The following is a 23,250-nucleotide window of genomic DNA, read 5'->3' as shown; positions in this document are numbered from 1 at the left end:
GGTAGCATATGTTTTATGGGGTTTTAGTATGTTTCCACTTGGAAATAATTAAATTTATTGACTTGTTCGTCGTGTGCTAGAACTTCTTGAACTTAATTCCATAAACTTCCTGGCCATGCAACTGGCTTATTTGTACTGACTTCCTTTGTTTATTAGAGGGTATACTTAATTAGCTGAAGAGTAGAGTAAATTTAATTTTTCTTAGATGATTTTCAGGAAATTTGGCTGCACCTTAATAGCTTTGTATTGGATTTTTTTGGTTGGTTGGTTTAGTTTTGGGGTTTTTTTAATCTGAATGGATGGGGGTCCCAGTACAGATCTTTCATATGGTTAAATTAAGAAAAGAGAATTGTCTACTTTTTTGAATGCTGTAGGGTTTTAAGAAAACTAAATGTTATATTTATTTTCTCAGGATGATTCATAATGTTTCAGTGTACTTATATCATCCTACAAGTCTTAAATATTGAACTTAACATAGGAATATTCTACCTCAAGTATTAGAAGAATGTTACTCTTTACATTAGGAAGGGAGAGATGGATAATGACATTGGAGAGGTGTTCTTGTATATTTTTGTGGGGATGCTGATCAATTGTTATGCTTTTTTTTTGCTTGTTTCAGTTCCCTCATCACTGTAACTTAATGGTCTATATTTAGTATCTGTAGGCATTGAATTAAACAGTACAGGGTAATGATATACCCAGATTTAAGCCTGTGACATGGCAAACACATTTGCAGCAGTTAAAAAAACTAAGTGCATTTACTGCTTTTTAAAAGACCTTCTGTCTTACTCAATCTTTGTTCAAGCTAATCACTGTTGCATTGGAACACAAGCAGTGAATTTTTGTTTACACAACAGGTTAAACGTTTACCATTGTAATTGCTGTGCTATGAAAAAAATTGTCATGCTGCTAATCTGTTAGTGATGCAGGAGAGACTTAGTCACCTCTGCTAGATACAGAGCTGGAAGACAATCTTGAATTTGTAGTGTGAAATCTTAAAATATTAACCTAGACTAGGGTAAGAGGAGGTGTGTGAGAATCCATGTAATCTAGGTAACTTGATCTGTGAATTGTCTTTGCTAACATTGTACTGGAATTGTCATCTAGCAAGAGAAAACAGTGGCAGGATTCTGTAAAAGGTTTGTTGTCTTGGCTTGGAGTCATTGTTTGTGAAAGAGCATTAATAATTTGTCAGCCTGGGATCCAGATGGCAAAGCTACTCCTCAGTGTCCCCTTGAGCCTGCTCTGATGGTGGCCTGAAGGGAGAGCAGAATTTTTTTGAGGAAAAAAAAAAAATCTGTTCTCTATCCTCATTGTGTAAAATCTTCTGGACTGAAAAAAGAGTATAGTAGGTTTATTGCAAAGGTTTTTGGAGGTAGTATGTAATTTCAAAGAAGAAAGCTAAGTAAGGGTGTGGGGATTTCTTCTTGAAAAAAAGTTATACGTAAACAAATAAATTAGTGTAAAAACTTTTAAACTAGAACTGTTTTTTGACCCTGGAGTAGTAGAGGTGGTAGAAATAGGAATTTATGATCAGCTGTGGATACTTGGATTTGCAGACAACTCTATCTGGATCAGGAGCAGCTAGAATTGAGCATCTGGTTGTATCCTGAAACATTTAAGTATTGTCTTGCAAATATTTGTGGACACTTGTATTTTTGTTAGTTTTGATTTTCTCTTCAATGACGTTCTGTGAATGCAAAGCCTGTGGTGTACTTCACAGGCTTCTATGACAGTAAGGATAACAACAAATCCATGCTCAAACACCATAAAATAATATTAGAGTGTTTTTTAAACACATGCTGAGCTCACCATGATAGAGACCATTTCTTAATGGTGAGGCTTCAGCCAAGTTCTGTTGTCTTCTCTCTGAGTGGGCTGACCCCTGCAAGAGCTGCTTTCACAAACTAACAAACTCTGTTTTCTGTGTCTGCAAGGTTCATAAATTTTTATTAGATTTTCTGCCTTGATTTGGGATAAGGGCTTTTTAGGAGGCCATTTATTTTTATTTTCCCTTTAAGGAATAGATAATCTTTTCCCATCATTATTTTTGATTCTACATGGAAGTTTTCATATAGTAGAGCCCTGAAGAACTTTAAATGGAAAATATGTTGCAGAAAGAGGAGGGGAAATAACAAAGATTAAGACATGAAAGAACTTACACAAAATTTACATAGACAACACTGAAACACCCTCATCCATAGAATCTTTTGAATTAACTTGAGAGTTAATATTCATTATAATAAATAAATAAATGTCCTTGAAATTACAGCAAGAATAATGTGTAGATTTGAATAACAAGCTGCATAAATTGAAAAAGGGGATATGGTCCATCACATTTTCTCATATTAAAAAATGAAATATTAAAAACTGTAGGGTCTTGGAGCACTTTTCGCTTAGATGAAGTCAACAAAGATATATTACAGTTCAGATGGAATCTGTTGCTGATATTATTAAGTGCCTTTTTGCCTACACTGTACTGACCTGACAGTCATTGCAGCAATCCAAAGCAGTTATTTGTTGCTATTTCATGTATAATGAGATTTTTGGGGAGGTTGATTGAAAAGATAAGAGATACTCAAAAATTGGCATATGTTTGCATTTGACTTTTTTTTCCCTTCTCTAAATTCAGTAGTAGTTTTTGTCAAGACTTGTTTTTTTTTTAAAAGGTGCTCTACACACCTGTATGTATACTGAATGCTCCTTTCTGTGTATACTATGTTCATGATTTGAGAAATGCAGTCAGACATTTTGTAACTGCAAAAATAAGTGGTAAACTGTACAAAATTAATATCAGCAATACACCTCAACATAAAATACTGTGCTATTTTAAAGAAAAATTAGGCCTGTAGTATTATTGTATGACTAATGTATAAAAATAAATACCATATGTCTTGGAAAATAACATCTGTTCTCTTGAAAAGAAACTTTGTCAATGCCTTTTGCTTACTGTACCTATGAATTTAGTTGTCTGTAGTCCCTCAGCACAGTCGTTGTTCTGGTTATTGATGAAGTTATTTTAGAGCATAATTTTTTTTTTCTTTTTTTCTGATAGAAGAACATGAAAATACTGAAGGCAGATTATTTTTCTTGGGCCTGTAGAAAACACAGGCTTTATAAAATCTTGCTTGCAGAATTTCCAGTTATCCGTTTCTGTTGTGGCTTTTTCAGATGGATTGAGCTGCAAGGTCTTCAGAAGCAATAGGGGAACACCAGAGAAAGCATCTCACAATCTCAGTTGATCTTGTTTGATTATTCAGCTCATCTGGACCCTAGCTTCTCCTTCAGGAACGTTTTTTGTGTAGTGACCTCATTTAAACAGGAGAAAGTAAGAAAGCACAGGGCTTTCAGAACAGTGATTTCTGCATCTTGATTTGCAGGTTTCAAGGGGTTCTCAGTTGACTACTGAGGTCTTATCTGAGTGCAAAAAAAGAAGCTAATCAGCCAGCATGATGCTGCAGAAAATAGCTGAGACTCCAGCTCACTGCAGAGAAAAAAACCTTGATTTTCCTTTAGAGATTTTTTTCAAAACTAATTGTGTGCCATTAGACAAGCAGTTAAAGAGGATGAAATAGTATGAAACTTAGAAGTACTTTCGTATGCTTCAGTTTTGTTAGTATAGGCATATTATAGTAGGTTGGTTTGATATTGGGAGGCAGTGCCAGCAACTAAAAAAATCCAACCAGTAAAAAACTAGCAAACTTCAGGCAGTTGAATGTGCCGTCTGTGAATATGAGTGTTCAGTACAGAAGCTCCCTTGCGACTGTTGAATTTTTATCTGGTCATCCTTGCACTCTTCAATTCATTGATTTGGTTTGGGTTTTGTGTGAATTGTTTTCTTGTCATTGCTGATTTGGCTTTAAATGTGATACAGGGTTTTTTGTTGTGGGTTTTTTTTTGTTGGGTTTTTTTTCTTTTTCCTCTGGATCCTGCATGTGAAGCACGTTTGTCATAATGTTGTTCTAGTTTGTCTTGTTTGAAATGCTCCACAAATGTAATAAGGATTATAGCCCGAGTCCTGAGCAATCTGGTTGAATGCCTTTGTCCCATTTTGAACTAGAGCAGAGCAGGCTCTGCTCTTCTGCTCCCTTCCAGCCACATGTATTCCGTAGTTCTAATCTTGTGCATCTCCTTCGTAGGTCTGCTGCTCACTTTTGGAAACCAGGTTTTTTGCACAGTCTGGGTGTGATTATAGGTCTGCCATCTAGACATTGTCAAAGACAAATGCTTCTTTACATTTTTTCTCATATTATCTTTTCTTACTACTGTGTACACTATATAGTATGTATACATTTTTATAAATATATATGTGTGTGTATAAAAACATACACTGCATATATACAAAATGGTGTGTTTATGGCTGCTGACACTTTGTTGACATATCTGGAGCTTCTTACATTTTTACTTCTGCTGCCTGATTGGTTAAATGGTGCCACGAGTTTATTGTGTGAAAACTGATACTTGCAATTTCATATGTGAGTGTTTAGAAGCTGGTTAATAAATCGGTTAGTGCTTTCCAGTGAATTAAATTATGTATTATAAAGGTGAGGATTTTTAATTAAGGTACGTTTGATTGTAACTGGTTTACATACTGATGCCAAATAACCCATGAGTGTTGAAAAGCATGCTGACGTAAGTTACTTGTTGAAAGAGCAGCTCAGTGTAGGTGTAGCTTTGCTGGAAGCCAAGCTTTTAGCAAATGTTGATTCCTTTCTTCCTTCCACCTGTAAAAACTCTTATCTGAGTTTTCTACTCTTTTCAGTAGAGCTGTTGAAGCTCAGTATTGTGGTTACAGGCATGAGCGTAGGTACTTGTTTTATTCCTAGTGAAGGTGTCCTTGGCAGATTGACATCTCTCTGGTGTGGTCTCACTGCCAGATCTAGAAAGAATTTCCTGGTTTGCTGCAGGGAAAATGTGCATGGCTATTTTACTGAAATGATGGCTTGTTACCTGTTGTGTAGGGATGACATGAAATTGGATTGGACAGTAACTCTAAAGGTGCTGTAAAACTCCCACCACTCAAAACTTCTGTTTCTATTTCTCTTTAAGATAACTTTCTTGAGGGAATATTAAGATTTTATGGCTCTTCTGAGCTAGGTTTTGGAAGCTGTTTTTCCTTACTACAGGAAAAAAAAGGTTAAACCCATAGCAGGACATGGGACTGAGACCCTGGGAAGGCAGTGCAGAGGACTAGAGACTGTTGTCTTGAGTTGCTATGTATAAGTTAATTGGTTGGTGTTAATTGAGGGCTTGTCAAGCTTTTGGCTTCATTTGTGTGTGGAATTTAAATGCATTAGAGCCTCTAGTGACACAGCAGTCCTTTGCTCCTCAGTGGTCTTTTGCTGGCAGTCCTCAGTGGTCTCTTGCAGATTTTTGTGCAGAGTATGTGACACATTGTGAGAAGATATTTTGAGGGCGAAAAATATTTATCACTTCAAAAACTAACTTGGATTATATCCAGAAGAAGAACTGAAGTCTTGGAGGTTTTTGTTTGTTTGTTTTTTCTTCTTCTGTTGTTGAAATTCTGTGAGGACAGCATGGTCATGTACTTTGTCAGGGAGTAGATGCTGGGACCCTTACTGTACTGAGGATAGGGAATTCTGTAGTTGTATGCCTGTGAATTGAATGGAACACACCACCAGTGGCTGATGCTTTGTATTGTGGTGGCTTTGGTTTGTACACTTTTTCTAAGTAGCTTATGTAATCTTACTATAAAGCATAATATATTTACTGTAATCTTTTTAGTACTAGACAGATTTGACTTCTCTTGGGAGTAGACTTTTAAAAAAATATTCTTGATTCCTTTAAATATGGTATAAATGTTACTGGTGAAAATCTTGGTTTTTAGTTTAGTGTAAATCTCCCTTCAAAACACTTATTTTTAACTAATTAGATAGAAATGAAAATACTTCAGGCTCTACACAGTAAAAGCATGTTTTCATTGCCAAATTCAAGCTGGCAGATTCACTGTCCAAACAGTTTACATAAACTAAACAGGATAAATTTAAATTGGGCTAAGAACTCCTAAAAGGACACCAACTAAATTAACTCTGGGATTTTGTACGAATTACATTTGCTTAGTGGCCACTTGACAGTGCCTCTGTTACAACTAAAATAAGTGTTTAGTATGCCTAAGCCTCTAGTCTCCTATATTCTTGAACTCTGAAAGTTTTAATGTTTTCCCACTTTAATTGGATACTTCAGATGGGGTTATATAGTATTTCTCCTTTTCTTTTTACTAAACATACATTTCAGTGTATTCCTCAAGTTGGCACAAGTACAGGAACAGCTTTGAGGAGAGCTTGCTTATGTACTGTGTCTTGGGAGGGGATTTCCCTTTTCTCAAATGAAAGAAGAGGATGCAAACTATTTTTGATGGCATGGTGCATTTAAAAACTGTGTGGAGATAAGAAATCTTTTACTTCTGCTTTTGGAATCAAGTATTGCAAGATCTCATTGATTCAGGTCTTTGGGTGCAAATGTATTTGTCTTCCTAATAATGGCATTTGACATTATGGTTTTTAATTATTAATAAAATTATACACTGGAAGTAAGTTAACAAAATCTTACTTAGAGAAAGTTCATCAACACTTGCATCAGGCTTAAAATAGTTTCTTTTGTTTGAAGTGTGAATATCTGTGCATATTTCATTAACCTTTTTCTTGCTTGATGTGTTAAGGTGTGCTGAGGAGGCTTTCAAAATGCCTGATGTTAACCACATTCCATGTTCTATTTCTAGTGTCACTTAGCTGCTACAGCTGCTACAGGCTGAACTGGAAGTAAGATCATTGCATTTCACCGCCACTGGAGCTAAGGGTAAAAAATTATTTAAGTTCACAGTTGCCCAAGTTCTCAGCTTGCCAAGAAACAAGTTTCTAATAGTTGGAAAATGTGCTGATGGATTCCTCCCCCCTTCCCCCCAGTTAATTGAACTTCAAGAGCTGGAATATATTTCTGAAATGAATTGAGAGCTTGTTATTGGAGCAGATTCAAGTACTATATGGAGAAGTTCTTCTAAGAGAAGAAAAAAAGAAGGGTTGCTTTTACATAAGTAAAAGAAAAGGGCTGATACCTCCTCCTCACACCCCCAAACAAGATCAGAATGGCGTTAGATTTTGCCTCTCTGTTTTTACTTGCAAATTAGTAAAAATGGCAGTATAATTTGTGTTCACATCTCATGGCAATAATGACAGACCTTCTATTTTGAGAAATTGACTCTTTTAGTGCTGGAGACAGTTGACATTTTCCTTGAAGTTGTTTCATAAAAGTGAATTCATTCTCCAATATGCTGGGCAAAGCGTGATCCACGTATCTGTTTTACCCTCATGTGGGTGATGGTGCTTTGTTAATTCATGAGCTGCTGTCTCTACAGGTTTGTAAAGCGTATAATTTCTTCAGTCCAAAGAGTTGCCTTATTTTACAAGTGTTTTCTGTGTAGAGCTTTCAGAAAGCAATGGTCTGTATCATTCTTCCAGTCCACTGGTATATGAGAGATCTGGTTTTCTTGGTGCATTTTCTGCACTGCAAAAATGCCATTTATTACTGAAATAGGATAGCCTTTTATAGCAGATCTTCCAACCATGGAGGAAGATGTCTATCAGACCATTTCTTCATTTTTGTAGAGTTTACCTTGTGAACTTAGACTAAAAATAGGAAGTAAATGACCTTTTTCTTGCTTGGGAATCTAGGATCTGTTTAGAAGTGCTAAAAAGAGAGTAAGTTATGATATCAACGAAGCTTTTGGCTTATGTATGATTCATTTCTAGAAAGTAGAAAGAACAGAAGAGGTAATCCAGTTAATTCACAATTACTTTCAATAAGGACAAGAAAGGTGGTCATTAAGCTGAACTTCTAAGAAATTAAATTTACTGGAAGAAGGACTTTGTCCCCTGTCATTAGAACTAAGTGCATGCATATGTACATTTCTCTGTGTGTGTATATATATATAATCTGCAGAGATAAGAAAAAAATACTTGACCTTGTATGTCTCCGTAGTGAGGGTATTTGTAAGGAATTTTGGCCATCAGTTTGCATGAGAACCAGTTAAAAATTTGCCAGTCTTATCTCTGGCAAAATTGGCCAAATCCTCATTTTGTTAAACAGAGCGAAGTGTAGTCTTGTTTGAAAAACCCAAAAGAACAAAAAACTCACCCAAACTCCCCAAAATACCCCAATATAAGTATGATGTACTGTGCTGGGGGGGGGGCCGAAGAGCTGGGGAATTTTAAATGAGAGGGCAAAGCAAATGAAAGAAAAGCATATTAAAACTGGACCATTGTCTGGACTAAAAGACCCATAGTGGAAAGATGTTGTGATTTAACTTTTTTCCTCTTGAATTTCTTGAAGGCAAAGGTATTGAATACCTCCACCCTAATGACAGCAGTGAGTCTTTTTACTCCCTTGTTTTTAGCCCCTCCCTTGAATTAGCATTTTAGACTGCTTTTTCCTCCTCCTTCTGAAGTTAACAGTTAGTTTTCATGCAGAAAAAGTAGTTTAAAGTTTTGAAATTTTACTAGATAAGAAAACTGTTCCTATCTTTTTCTGTATTCTGGCTTTCTGGAAAAACCCCAAAAAACAACGACAATAGCAACACCCCGGGGGGCCCCCCCCCCAATATTTATAGAGTGGCAATAAGAAATTTTATGTCTATTTTACATTACAGGCAGCTAACTAGATTTATTCTTTTAAAACAATAAGAAAGCAGGCAGAGAATATAGCCCTTTTTTTTTACCTTTATTCAGTATTAACAAAGGAGAAGAGAAGGTGGCTTCTAAAGTTGGGTACTTAATGCAAATTCATTCTCTTGCATAAGCTACAGAGCAATAGAACATAACACTGTCATTAAAACTGACTCATAGCATTCAACAGAAGGTGTGTTTCAAGCTTTAAAAGTGTTAAGAGAATTACTGCAGTCTAGTAAATACCTTGCAGTGGGAAAAAGTACTTGAGCTGCATTTTGTTGCAAAATGTTGTTGTGCAAATTATTTTGAAAGTATTTTGCTTTTTAAAAATATCTGACCATGCAAGTGGAGAAATAGAGTTATTTTAAACTATAAAGTATTTCGATCATTTGAAAAATGGATGCAAATAGACTGTGAAATTCATTTAGCATCCATATTTGAAATTTCAGCTCAGGATGGAGACTCTTTACGTTACTTGATTGTCTTTTAGCTCTCTTCATTGCAGCTGTGGGGAGATGACTCCTGTATATTAGAAAAATCTCTCTCCATCAGTAGGTATTTAGCTCTGTACGTTGGTGTTTTGGTGGGTTGGGTTTGGTTGGGCTTTTTGACATATTAGAGGAGGGGAACATACAATGCATATCTAGCACCACAAAAAGGCCTAAATGTTAAACTTGCATTTAAATTGGTTTAGTATGTAGCCTCAGCAACAAAGTGGTATAATCCAAAGAAGATTACAAGAATGACTTCTTTTTCTCTGAGCAAATAGTGTATCACCCATTCTATCTGGGTTCCAAAAGAAAGTGGAGATTATTCTTCCGATGTTAGAAATGCACAAAGAGAATATTAGTGGAAAGAAGGAATATGGTGTGGTTAAAACTGTAATCTTGCATGTTGTCTCCCTACCTGCTGAGCAGTGGCTTCTTTGGTTGGATGTGCTGGGTTAGGGATGGGCTCTGTGCTGGTGCTCTGATTTCTGCCTGTGGTGGGTGAGGAAATGTCTTGATATGCATCCATCTAGTTCCTTGATAACCAATATTTAAGCCTATCAATATATGCATATGGTTCTGTACAGCTTACTGGCAAGCAAAAGTCAACTGTTTCATCTTTGATTTAGAGTCTTTCACCTCAGCATCTCCCTAGCAGCCTTTGTCAGTAGGTGTAACTGAACTTTGGAAGTTCTTTTTAATCCTCTGAGACATGGTATGCCCTATATTGTTGCAAGCCATTATTTTCTTAGTAGTTTTTACTTTTCTTTTGCAGGAAATAAATGACAGTATTTCTCTGGGTGTAGACTTCAGCATTCATATCTCCCAAGTTACTTTTATTTCCCTGAATATTAGAAGCCTGTTTGTACAAGAGGTAACTAGATATATAAGAAACAAGAAAGTCAGTTATGCAAATATTGACTTTTGGATGCTGCAAGTCTGTATTTTTTTTATAAACTAATATAAATCTCAAATATCATTATGAACTCATTGCTCATGCCTGAAACAGCTTGTCCTTAGAATTTTGTTTTCTTCTTTCATTTCAGAACCTCTCCATCTGCCAGCCTTTTACTGTCTTCTTCTGTGACTCCCTGAAGTAGTTTCCCTTCTCTTCCTCCCTCACCCACCCTTCTTGCCCTTTGCCAGGAGCATTGCCTTCCCTCTTTTCTCCTTCTCCTCCTCCCACCCTCCACACTCCATAATTAAACTTGGAAGACTCAAAGGATAGAAAAATGCATGAAGGATGAAAATCAGGATTATGAGGTTTTTTTATTACCTTTCTTCTGGTAGGTCTGCCAACATTATTTACTGTTTAGATGCATCTCCTTTTTCTCAAGACCTGTTTTTCAGGTCTTCTTTTGGGTCACTTACATATCCAGACATGCTTTTGCTGCCATGGGAATCTTCCATGCAAGAAGCTGTCAGCATAGCAGGAGAGTCTCTGATTGGCAATTGCCTTTCTCTGTGGGAGGAAGGTCACGTATCTGCCATTTCGTATTTATGTTAAAATATTTTTCCCTTGATACCTAAACTTCTAATCTGGATGATTGTTCTCTTTAAATTATAGTGACTAAGTTGTAAAACTATTCTTTTACCGTTTTTTTTTTTTGGTGGTAGCTCATGCCTTCAGTAGTAAACTCCTCTATTTACTTTAGAGACAGTTTTGTCAGATTAATAATGTTAACAAAAATACTAGTTAAAGAGAGTTCATTGGATATGAATGTTTTACCTGTGTATGGTGGTTGATGAAGGTATAGAGCAAGTACAGACTGCATTTGTATTAAGAAAGTTAGTCTGAATGTTTGTACTTTTAATGATGAGGATAATTTTCACTTTATGTGAGATTCAAAATATCTTGTTTTTTTTCTTTTAGCTACTAAGTGGGAACCACTAGGCTGAAATCAGAAGAGAAGTTATTCCTTAATTAATTTTTTTCTTAAGTGATTATGGAAGTTGGCATTGAAATAGCATTGTTTATTATTAAAAAAAATAAAATTATTACCAAATCCTGTTTCCACAGATGAATCAAATTGCCTCCTAACAGTTTTGAAGTTTTTTCCTGAGTTTTCTGGTAAGACTTTCACTTACCTTAAGACTCATATTTTACCTCAACAATGCTGTTCATGCACAGAACCATTATCATAGCATGGTTTCAAACATTAAATCTTAGTTATTTTATAACACCGTCAGAGGCCTTCAACATAGCAAAAAAGTTTCCTCATCAAAGAGTTTAGCATCTAACTAAAGACAAGACCTGAGAATCCAACTAACAGTTGAAATAAGCAGGAGAGGAAAAGAGAACATCATCATGATTATGTCTTTGCAGTTAGGAATCTCTGGTGGGTTGACCTTGGCTGGCCACTGTCACCAAAGTCACTCTGATTACTCACTCCTCAGAGCATCACAGATGGACTTGGGTTGGAAGAGACCTCAGTGATCGTCTTGTTCCAACCTCCTCTCCGCAGGTCTTTTCAGTGCTGACAACCCCAGCTCTCTCAGCTTGTCTGTAGGAACTCTGCTCCAGCCCTCTGACCATCTTTGTGTACGGCCTCCTCTGTACCTGCTCTAACAGGGTCACGTTTCTCTTGTGCTGAGGGCCCCAGACCTGGATGCAGCACCACAGCTGGGGTCTCATCAGGGCAGAGTAGAGTGGGAGAATCCCCCTCCCTCCACTTGCTGGCTACGCTGCTTTTGATGCAGCCCAGGGTGCCATGGGCCTTCTGGGCTGCAAGTGCACACTGTTGGCTCATGTCGCTTTTCATCCACAGGAACCCTCGAGTCCTTCTCTGCAGGGCTGCTTTCAGTGACTTCTTCTCACAGTCCTGTATTCATGTCGGGGTTTGCCCTGATACAAGTGCAACATCTTGCACTTGGACTTGTTGAACTTCATGGGCCCACTTCTCAAGCTTTTGCAGGTCCCTCTGGATGCCATCTTGTCCTTCTGTTGTGCCAGCTGTTCCACTCAGCTTCATGTCATCAGTAAACTTGCTGAGGTGTGCTCAATCTCACTGTCTGTGTCATTGATAAAGGTATTAAAGTGCACTGGACTCACAACAAGCCCTGAGGAGCACCACTCATCACCAACTTGCAGCTGGAACAGGGAGCCATTGACCACAACTTTGGCTGCATATCCAGCCAGCCAGTTCCTTATCTGTGTCCTTGGCTGCATAGGGGAGAGCTAGTATAATGAATATTTATTTTCCTGCTGCTTTTGGATGAGATCACTAAATTAAATTCGTGCTTTTGTTTCCTTCCACACGTTTTTTTTTCTCTACTGGAGAATTGCTTGCACATATTGCAAATGGAGTTGGTCACCTTAATGTATCTTCCAAAAATGTTTGCAGTAATTTAGCAAACTGAAGTCCCCCTACCTGAAGGTGTTCTAGGTGGCTCAGCATGAGGACATCTGTCATCACAGCACAAGTCAACACTGTTGCTGTACTTTCTCTGTGGTGGATTTGCACTGAACACAAACTTTATTTCAGAGTTTTCAGTTTAATGTTCAGAGTCCTCCCTCAAATTGTCTTTGGTACATGATACATTGCTGCTGCTGCTGTTTCTGTGGTGAGGCATTCCAGAACACTCTAAGCTTTCATCCTCTGCTTCAAGAAAGCTTATGTTAGTAAGTTGGTATGTTAATAGCAGTTAACAATTAACAAGTAAGGTTAATTTAGAGGAATTGGGAGTTGGTTGGGGTTTTTTTTCTCTTCTTCATCTGGAATGTGAATCGTTTTTATTGAACTTCAGCTTATTGTGATGGTCATAACCTCTTAATGCAGTCTGAGCCACTTCGGAGATTAGTCTTCTTGACTTGGGTTTTACTTAATTGATTTATTCACCTGTGTAAGTTTAATGGGGTTTTTTTTCAACTAGGAGGCATAGCAAAACTCACCTTAAGTTTAAATATGGTTAGTGTTCAGTTACTCTGATAATAGACATCATAAAAAAGCCCCACCTACGAAGTGTAAAATAAGCACATTGATATACTTTTAGTACTAATCATACTTGGTTAAATTCCTAGTTGGTAAAATTGGAGCAAATGCCTTGCAATAGACCTTCACACATTGAAATAGTAACAATATCTTCAAATTCAGATGAAACTTCATATGGAGGGATGTTTCTATAGGTTTGAATTTCTTTGAGGTTTTTTTAACCAATCTGCTTTGAGATTGATGGAATTAGAGAGTCTTTTTCTAATTAAAAAAAGAAGTCAAACCTAAACAAAATTATTACAAAATCCTGCAGCACTCCCCCACAAAACCCACTGTACACCATTTGTCCACCATGTGGTTTAATCGCTTGTAATGACTTTAGTGGCAGAAGATCCTATGATAAATCTTTGAGTTGTTTCTTTAAATGTGCTCCTGTGCATGTGCTTGCATACTAATATGAATTTATTCTTGAAATGACCTGGGTTTGGGTATTAGGACCATTAGTTGTTGACTGGTTTCTTTTTTAAAACTTTTGATGACATTCTTTTCAGGGTTAACTTTGTATAAGGTTGATCAATATTATTTAAATAAAATGTTTCTAATTATTTGCCTGTAAAATGCATGAAGAAGCAATGATAAATAATTTTATAGTGTAATTAGAATGTGGTTCTGTTCATTTGTATGTATTGGATTTTATTATTAATTTAGTACTAAGTTTTGGGGGGCTCCCCCCTCATAATTTTATTTGTTCTGTGTATTCGGTATGCCCTTTTCAAGGAAAAGGGATTTCTTGCTTGGTTTCTTTCATAGTGAACCAGTCATCTGTATTTAATTATATACTTGAAGATTACAAGAACAGTAGTCATTGCAGTTGTTTTGATCTGCATTAGAATGCTCACAGAATTTAGTTTCAGCATTTGTTTGCTATTATAAATACTTTTTATCCACCTTTACTTTTCTGTACTCTTATGAAAATGATCTGTCTCAGCCAAAGCCAGTGCAGGGAGGAACATCTGACTTTTAGAATGTGAATGGGAGTTATTTTTAGAACAATGAAGACGGAACTGGGTTGGAAGGGAGGGGAAACTTTGTCAAATTAGAAGAATTTCAGTCTCACTAAGTCACCAGCATGCTTTGTGTGTGCGTGTATGAAAGATTCAGTGGCTGATCCAGTTAAGAATGCATCAGAGGACTTTTCCTAAAGTGGCCAGGTCTTCTGCATCTGTTGTTTTGTCTGCTGCCAGCATGGCAGTGCAGCACTGCAGGGCTCAGTCACGGGCTGCTGCCATTGTGGAGAGGAACCTCGTGGTGCCAGTGGATGCCAGGGACCGGGGAGCGTGATGGATGTGCTTGGGAGGCCCATTCTTTCCACAACCACCCTGCTGAGTTCAGGCTTCAAAACCGACCTTCAGCTGACTGGCTGCTTCTAACATGTCCCCTTCAAGAGAATAAATTGTACTTTTCTTGGACAGGAACACCCTCTGCCCTTGTGCCTTATTTTTTTTTTCCCCCCTTCTTATTCCTAAGTATGTATCTTTAAACATTGGAATTGACCCAAAAAGTGAGTCCTGATGTGTAACTGAAAATAGCAACTCCTTCTGGGCACTTCTGAAGATGAAAAAGATATGTCTGTAATAATATTATGGAATATTATATTCAAGATTTAAAGTCCATGGCAGATTGTCAGAAATAATATGGGACTAAATAGTAGGCAACATGACAAATGAATATAGGATATTACTGGAGACTGGTGTTCTGAGAAGAGAGAAGGAAAGATTAAAATCAAGAACCAACTTCCAAGGAGACCACTACAAATACTGTGGCAGATAAAGAAATATTAGCTTCTTCCACAGCAAGCTATTCTGTTACAAAGTAAAACCTTCTATTATCTAAAAAAAAAAAAAATTTTTTTTCTTTACCCTCTTTGCCTAAGAATATATCACTAAGCCAAAGTGTGCTTTCACTTCAACTGCAAATGTTGGGCACTTGTGTTTGATAGAAGTGAAAGCATACAGTGTCAGACTCCTTGTGCCAGAAGACACTGCAAAGGCTTTGGATTTCACAGGTTGCTGTTGAGAGCATTATCCTCTGCATGCTGATGATTTTTCTTCAGAGCTGCCACAGGTACAGTGAAGCCCGCCCAGCATGCGCAAAGACTGGCATCAACTGCGTAAGAAGCTGTCACACCCACAAAAGACTTACTTGTTAAGGTTCTTACTGGAGAGCAAGACTAAAATGGTAGCAAAATTGTCTTTCCTGTCCTCCTATTATGACTCATGGGAGCTGCTTTTGTGCTCAGCGCTTTCATAATCAGTCTGCTTATTTGTCAGTATGGTCTTAGAAGCATCCTGCTAAGCACCCACTCTTTTTGAGTTGGCCACAGCTGTTAGGGAAGATCGTGAATCCTGCGTTTTAACTCTGAGAAGTGAATTTAGTTCACATATCCAGGATGAGCTGAATTTATTTTTGAATCTGTACTTGGATACAGAAGGAAGAGCAGTCATAGAACAAGATAAAACAAACCAAATAATTGTTGCTGCCCTGGCCTTCAAGCTCAGTTTTCCTTTAGGAATTTGACCAAGAGGTATCTTTAATAGTTGGGAACTGATTCATCCTTTTTCAAGTTGCGTGCTTGCTGTGGAACAGGAACTTTGTTCAGGTTCTTCCCCCATGCACTCCTGGGCCTGCTGCCATGGAGATCAGCTGCCTTTAGGCCAGTTACGTGATGATGCCTTCCCTTGATGTGTAATCATTTATGCATTTGCAGGTTTCAGTATATCAACAATTATTAAAAAAAACCAAAAACCAAAAAAATCCAAGCAAGTTCTCCAAAAACCAGCAATGGTGAAGTCAGAGTCCAATGGTGATATTAGCAGTATCAAGAAAAGCTTTCTGGAGCTGAATTTTAAAACCTGTGAGCTTGTGCAAGGAACCTTGGTGTTTTGCTTTTACATAATTTGTTCAAGTTTGACAGTTTTCTGAATTTTGTATTTATTTTCACCAGCTGTTCTTTTCATTCCTAATTTTTTCTTATGAGCAGAGGAGGATAGATTGAAGCTTAGAGTATGAAAAATGGCTTGCTGTAATTGTCAAGTTCTTGTTGCTTTTTATCTCTTCAGCTTTTTCTTTTTTCAACTTTCTCATTGTGGATTTCTTCATATTGTGAAATCTTGATGGCTCTTCCTCCAGAATCTTGTCTTATTTAGAAGATCTACTGTCCCTTCATAAAATGGAAAAATAAAGTGGTAGCTTTTTTCCCAAATTAAGGATTGAGACTGGTAAAACTTCACTAGCAGTATGATTGTATTATTTTTCTCTCCATTCCTTAAGTTAGAATGTTACTGCTAGCTTCCTCCTTGCAGCTTTTCATGTACGAAATTTTTTCTTCCTGACCAGTAATTCCTCATAATAATCCTGATGCATTCTTCTGGGTCAGAAAATTCAGAAAAAAAATCTTCCCAACTATTTTCTTTACCCTGTCAGTTATATATACTGCTATAACACTGAATTGGGTGCTTGTAACTCTTAACTAGGGTTTTCCTGGAAAACCTTAATGAATAGAACTACGTGTATATGGGGGAGGAAGAGTAAAGGTGCTGAATGATGCATTATTGCTAACAAAAGTGGTTAATGCTTCTTTCATCTGTGTACCTTGTATAACAGAAGACATGACAGGGTGTGGACTAATACATAACCATCAAAGACAGATGATATGGTATAAGTTCTTTACATTTGTTTACCTGCTGTTTTGTTAGTGAACAGAGGAAAATGTAACCAGCTTCTAGAAATTCCTAGTTGTGTCTTTTTGGTGAGTAAACATAATAAATAAATAAACAGATTAAGTTTTCGTCTTGTTTTAGAAGAGCAAGAGGGGTGTATTATCTACTGGCAAGAAGCTTGTTTAAAATGAGTTTGAAGTCAATTAGAAGTTTGTAACTGGGTTCAGCAGGATGCAGGTTGAGTTCTTTCTGTCATGATAAATGAACTGAATACTTGATTTGCACTGATGTTGATATACAAATTTAACTGTATTTCTAGAACAGTTTTACTTCTCCACATTTTGTGAAGACAAATATCTAAGTGTTTCATAATTCTCACTAAGTGTCTCTCTTAAAATCTAAGTATGTAAAAAGTGCTTCCCCCCTCCACACAGGTCTTGAAATAAATGAAATAAAGAATAGCATTTCTATTTAGGATTGAGGCTTTGGATTGAGTGGTTAAGTCTGATGCTTTTGGGTCATGCTGTAGAATTCTTAATGGTCCTGAAGGGAAAAGGAATTGTGGAAAATCTAGGGGTTTTCCCCACTGCTTTAATTTTAATTCAGATGATCAAGTAACATAATGCTGTAGTATTTTGTATGCTCATCTCAAAAATGAGCAAATGAGTTTGTACATTTTCTGGGATTTACATATAAGCATTACATGCTATTGCAAAACAACTGCTTTTGTATTAAAGTCTCACACCATTACACTTCGGGATTAAATAAAACTTTTTCTTGTTCATCTCATGATGTCTCATTTTGCCAAGGTGGCTCTGTGTTCTGTAGAACATCACAGTAATGTTGAGAGCATCTCAGAGATCTGTTGGTGTAATTCACAAGTTGTTGATGTGCTGTGAATCTGGCTGCAGTAGAAAGGGATATTAGGAGAACAACTGCAATTTCCCTACTGAGAGCCTTTGAGAGATAAATGATGGCCTTATTTCCTCTTCTCCAAGGGTTATTCTAGCCAGCAGGCAACTTAGGAAAACAGACCAGTGTGGCACTTAGTGCAAAGAATGAAATTGTGACAGCTATTAGTAAGGTTTTCCTTGCTATTTCCAGTGTTCAGCTTGAAAGAATCTATCCTGTCTTCACTAAGTTACAGAATAAAGTAATTCTTGCTATGGATAACTTTCTTGAAATTACTTTCTTGTTTAAAACTAATAGGTTTTTTCTTTGTTTTTGTTATTACAGTTACTCACTCTGACATTCATGAGACTGTGTCATTCATGGAGTTTTGAGTTCATGTTACCAGATTCCCTGCAAGAATCAGTGATTTTCAAAACAATCTTAACAAGGCCAGTGACTTTCAAAAAGCAGAAAAATCCCAAAAAGTGGATACTGCCACTGAACAAATATTTTTAGTAGCTTGTTTTTAATTTTTCAGCAGCTTTTGACAGCAAAGATCTCAAACAAGCATATAAATTTTGTCTAGAGATTAGATGGGTCTAGCTAGTCTGACTTCACTAATGTTTGAATTATGGCCCAGTTTGAGGCAAGAGTTGGGGAAAAGTGTTTGGGTATGAATCCATACTACTGCTGCATGCCACTTGTCATCTTTCATTAGCTTTTCTTTTCATTTCAAGATTAAGTTCTCATAAAGTGCACTCAGCAGAATTGTGCAGAAAGCTGCCTGCAGCTAGTGTAAAAGAGGGGGGTCACTCACGTGCAGTTTTCTCTTGGGAGTCCCCCTGTATGCATCTGTGTTACCCGTGATGTCAGTCGTGGTGCACTTGGGGGAGAATTGGGGAAGCTGGTCTGTGTCTTTCTTTGGGCCAGTTGAAGTGTGTCACTAACAGTGAGTGAACATAAATGAGTTGACAGGGTATTACCTTTAAGGAATTGCATGCAAATGCTTCTCTAGGTGCCGTGAACCCAGGGGTAGCAGGGGATCAGCTTTCTGTGGCTCTTCTAATGAAGTGAAAAGGGAAGATAACAGTGGGGAGATCTCTCCCATGATCAGTGGGGAGAAGATGTATAGTACTGAATTTCATAGAATCATAGAATGTTAAGTGTTAGAAAGGACCTTAAAGATCATCTCCTCCCAACCCTCCCTGCCATGTGCAGGGACACCCCTAACTATACCAGGCTGCTTAAGGCCTTATCCAACCTGGCCTTCAACACTGCTGGGGTTGGGGATCCGCAGCCTCCCTACCTGGGGATTTTGGAAAGGAAGGTTAGCTGCTTGCAAGTCTAGCCTTTATTCCCAGTAAAAAGCTAGAATTCATACTGAATATACTCGCAGAACTGAAAATAAAAAAATTAAAATAGTGGATCCCAGGCTGCAGGCCTGTATAGCTCTAAGTAGTTCATGAGAAATTTAAAAATTGTGAAGGAGGGACAAAGGAAACTGCATCTTAATTTCTTCTTGAGTTTTTGGTACCGCATCTCATAAGTTTCTTCACTGTTTTATCATATATCCAGGAAGTATTGTATACACTGTAAGGCAGACAGTGTACAGTGATAACATTAGCAGGTAAGTAATCAATTTATCACAAACTAATTTGTGGAAGGACTCGTAAATGAATAACGTTGGGAACCGAAGTAAAAGATTTGGTTATGTTACTGAATGGTGCGAATAGAAAACAAATATATGTTTTCTGACTTTCCCTTTCTTTCTGGCAAGTAATTTTGCTGTTCTGACCTTGGCTGATGAGTTTTCTTGTGTCTTGCTTACGTTATGGCATTAATGGTTGTTTCAAGGTCTCTGTAGCAGTATTTCTGTCACTCAGCTGCAGCGTGGGGACAGTCAGCTAGCTGTGCCTTGTGCCTGGCACCAGCCTGTTTCAGTAGAAAGCTGAAGCAGCTCAGTGCGGGCTGTGTTCTCATGTTGATGGGTGCAACTGAGCAGATGCTCCTGTTTTTCCAGGACCTCATTTTTTTTAGTCTGTTACTGTAACCAGAAAGTCTGGACAAACAGCAAAAAGGCTTTTGTGAGAAGGAGATGCCAAATGAAATAGGAGGAGAACATAAGGAAGGGAAAGGAAAGAGTATTTCATGCAATTCACAAGTGAAGAAAAAATTGATTAATTAAAACAGTAAATTAAACCACCAAAATGATTCATTAAGGACTGGGCAGCTTTTTTAAAAAAACAAAAGCAAACTAGAAAACTCTAACTATCCCTTTAATTTGGAACTCACTGATTTATTTTCAAATTACTGTGGTTGATTAACTCTGGAGTTGCTTCTAAAATAACAACCCCTCCCCACATGATCTGCCTGTGTCTTGCTGAAGCAAATGTCATTGTGATTCCCCTCCACCCTTGGATTGTCCTTTTGTTACGTGTGACTTGGTCAACACAGGGCTTTTGGCCAGCACCCCTGGCATATAGTGAGATCCCATTTATGTGAGCTTAACCCAGCATTATTGGGTCACACTCACCCATTACGCGTAATTAAATGTATTCACTCCCATCCTGCCATCTTGTTCTTCATGAGTAGTTCTGTCCTTGAATCACTGAATTTAAAGATTATATATTTCCAATTCATGGTGAAGCCATTTTAAAGCTTTTCTTTCCCCATTTTTGAATGTGGGATATATGCCTTTAATATTAAGGGAACAAATGCGGTCTGAACTAGTAAAACCAAACTTTGATGGGTTTTGTTATCAGGCTTCTAATATGATATCAGAGAAGTGGTGGGTCTAAAACAGGCCAAAAAACTTTAGTTGTTACCCTATGTATAGTTGCTTAATTTGAAAAATTACTTCAGTGTTTGGGGAGCATGGAAAAGACCCTTTGAAAACATTTTTTTTTCTGTTTATCACATTTCTATTAAATAAGCTGATAATGAAAATAATTTTTAAATCTCATTCCTAATCAGTCTAGAAAATAATTTCCTTTAATTTTTTTTTTAATAATCACAGAAAATAGTAGTAGAAAACTGTTTTCTCCTGTATAATGTTCTTTCTACTGTATCCTTTTTATCATTACAGTGAACAAATAAGAAATTAACTAAAGAAAATTTGTTTTTATATCTAGGTGTCAACATACACCAAGCAGACCATAAGTAATTATAACTGTATTTTTGCTTACTGAGGTAGTTCCTGTCAACATTTTTATTTGCTTCTGTTCTGTAGAAAGTAACGTTATGCCAGTTAGTTATTATTGTAATAGACATCCATCTGACAGGATATATGGTCTCAATAGGTTCTGACCATTATACCTGCTGCTATGTTCTCCTGATCATAAAATGTGGAAGCAAATTACCTGTCTGTTAAAATTGTTAGACTATATTGGTGTGATGTCTGTATACCATTGCTTTCTCTTACTGAAATAAACCAAAGCACTAATTACATTCTTTTCTCTTCTTTCCCCAGGAAGCTATTGATTGCCTAGAAATTAAGAAAGGGTGTGAGAAGTCTGACTGATCAAGGTGGAATTTTTTTTTCCCAGAGCCTTTTCACAATTGCCTTTTGCAAAATCTTCAGACAGTCCCATTTGTGCCATGTTTTGTGGCTCTCACCGTAAGAGGAATTTGTCTTGATGAAGATTCCTAACATTGGTAATGTGATGAATAAATTTGAGATCCTTGGGGTTGTAGGTGAAGGTAAGTAGTATCTTAATAAAAGATTAATTAGAATTTTATATAGATTTGAATTAGTCCTCTTGATGATAGTAAGTTAGCAGTTGCAAAATTTTTCTTGTGTATGTTTATTATCTATGGCTTCTGCTAATTTCCTTGTCGGATGGAGAAGTTTGGAAGCTGAAAGGAGTGGAAGAGAAAAAGAACAGTTTTGTGGGGGTTTGGGGGTTTTTTTTGTGTTGGTTTTTTTTTTTTCTTTAAAAAGTTTAATATATTGATTTCTCATTAGTGGTACTAGGGAGATGCAAGTTATCAAACTTACCTGCAAACGTATTGTTAAAAAAATAATTTCAGTGTTTTAAAATCCATTTACTTTTGAGCAATTTTTATGAAATTGTTAGAGTGTGCAGAGATTTAGCACCTGTATATGCAAGTTCTGGATAATAATACTGGGAACAATGTTATTTCTACAGTTAGGAGGTTATTGAACACTGTTTTATCTTGCCACTTTTAATTTTTTTCTGCTTTGAGATGGCTTATATCTCATCATCTTTGTTTCAGGAGCCTATGGCGTTGTACTTAAATGCAGACACAAGGTAAGTGAATTGCTTTTAAGTCAGAGGGAAATACAGTGACTTTTGATGAGAACGGAAGTGTTACTGTGTATGAGATGTGGCATCTGGGGTGGACTTTTTCTTGCCATCAGTTACTTAATAGCAATCTTAATTGCAAGTTTCAGGGGCAATGGCTATATCTAGTACCAAATCTCTTTTTTTTTTGTGTGTTTAATATTTGTCTGAAATATTATTAATGTTTCATTAATTTCAACTAAGAGAGTTTTTAAGAAAAGAGACCAAAAAAAATTATTTTGGAACACAATTTATGCTCATGCAGTCTTAATTTGAATGCCAAACTATTTGCCAAATAGTGCTGCATAAGGACTTTGCTGTCTTGGAAGGGGCAGGGGAGAGAAAGCAGGAGTCCATGAGGGATTTTGACATCTGTACGATGATCAAATGGCAGTAAGAAAGCAGTAACATGTTTTGGTTGTTGATTTTAATTTTGAAAAGGAAGACGTTAAAAAGGAAAGAAGAAACACTGATACAAAAATGAAGTCTGGCAACCTGTCTACACTATTTTAACTAGTGTGTAAGTGGGATGTATTTGAACTTGCTGCTCGTCAACACAGAACTGACACAAACTACTTTGCTGTCTTCGGAGCTGCAGTATAGTCATATAAGAAAATAACTTCTCTGAAGCAAAACATTTCAGAATTGTAAATTTTAGTGATCCAAGAATACAAAAAAGTATTTTTATGTAGTTCATACCTTTTTCTAGAAAAAGTTAGGACTGCGCAGAGGGTTTGTGTTCCTATGGTAGCTTTTAGCATGTGCACAAAAGGGCTTTTGCACACATCGTATGGTTCTATCTGGAGTGTCTTACACTGTTGTACTGACTCAAAAAGGGAAAAAAAAATTAGAACTTAAGATCCTATCTCAAGCTGAAGCCTTGTTGGGCTTGGGGGTCTATAACAGTCAATAGACTGACTTAGGTAAATTGGATCTTTTTAGATAGTTAGGGTATGAAAATTCAGGGCGAGTAGTTTGAGAACACCTGGGTAGTGATGATACAGTTTGTACTAGGCAGCTCTATTCTTTGTGGAAAGTAACCTCACCCAGACTCAAGAAGTTTCTAGGATTTCCTGCACTGCTGAGTGAAATTTAAGCTGTGTATGTTTATTCATGCTCATGGGAAAGAGTTCAGTACTCTAAAAGTATAGTATATTGGTAGGGTAATCTGTTGTCCAGGTTCCCATGAGAATACCTTGCAGTACAGCAGATGACTAGAAAGGAAAGGTTTTCCT

General features: G+C 37.0%; 1 protein-coding gene across 7 annotated transcripts in view; it reads left to right on the top strand.

The window, feature by feature from the left end:
• CDKL5 (cyclin dependent kinase like 5) overlaps positions 1-23,250 on the top strand; it is a 130,678-nt gene that overhangs the window by 27,361 nt on the left and 80,067 nt on the right. For all 7 annotated transcript variants that reach the window (XR_006017570.1, XM_042037017.1, XM_042037008.1 and 4 more), the window contains 2 exons: positions 21,181-21,410; positions 21,948-21,982. Coding sequence is in view for 6 of the 7 variants with exons in the window: in XM_042037017.1 (XP_041892951.1) it covers positions 21,347-21,410; positions 21,948-21,982 (99 nt within the window). In the remaining variant the exon portion in view is untranslated. The remainder of the gene's footprint in view (positions 1-21,180; positions 21,411-21,947; positions 21,983-23,250) is intronic.

This window comes from Corvus kubaryi, unplaced genomic scaffold, assembly GCF_017639235.1.
Source record: "Corvus kubaryi isolate FWS band 111438036 unplaced genomic scaffold, C.kubaryi_AGA036_p1.0 133, whole genome shotgun sequence".
Lineage (NCBI taxonomy): Eukaryota > Metazoa > Chordata > Aves > Passeriformes > Corvidae > Corvus > Corvus kubaryi.
The sequence above is the reverse complement of the archived record's forward strand: the minus strand, read 5'-3'. Positions and strand labels throughout refer to the sequence as shown.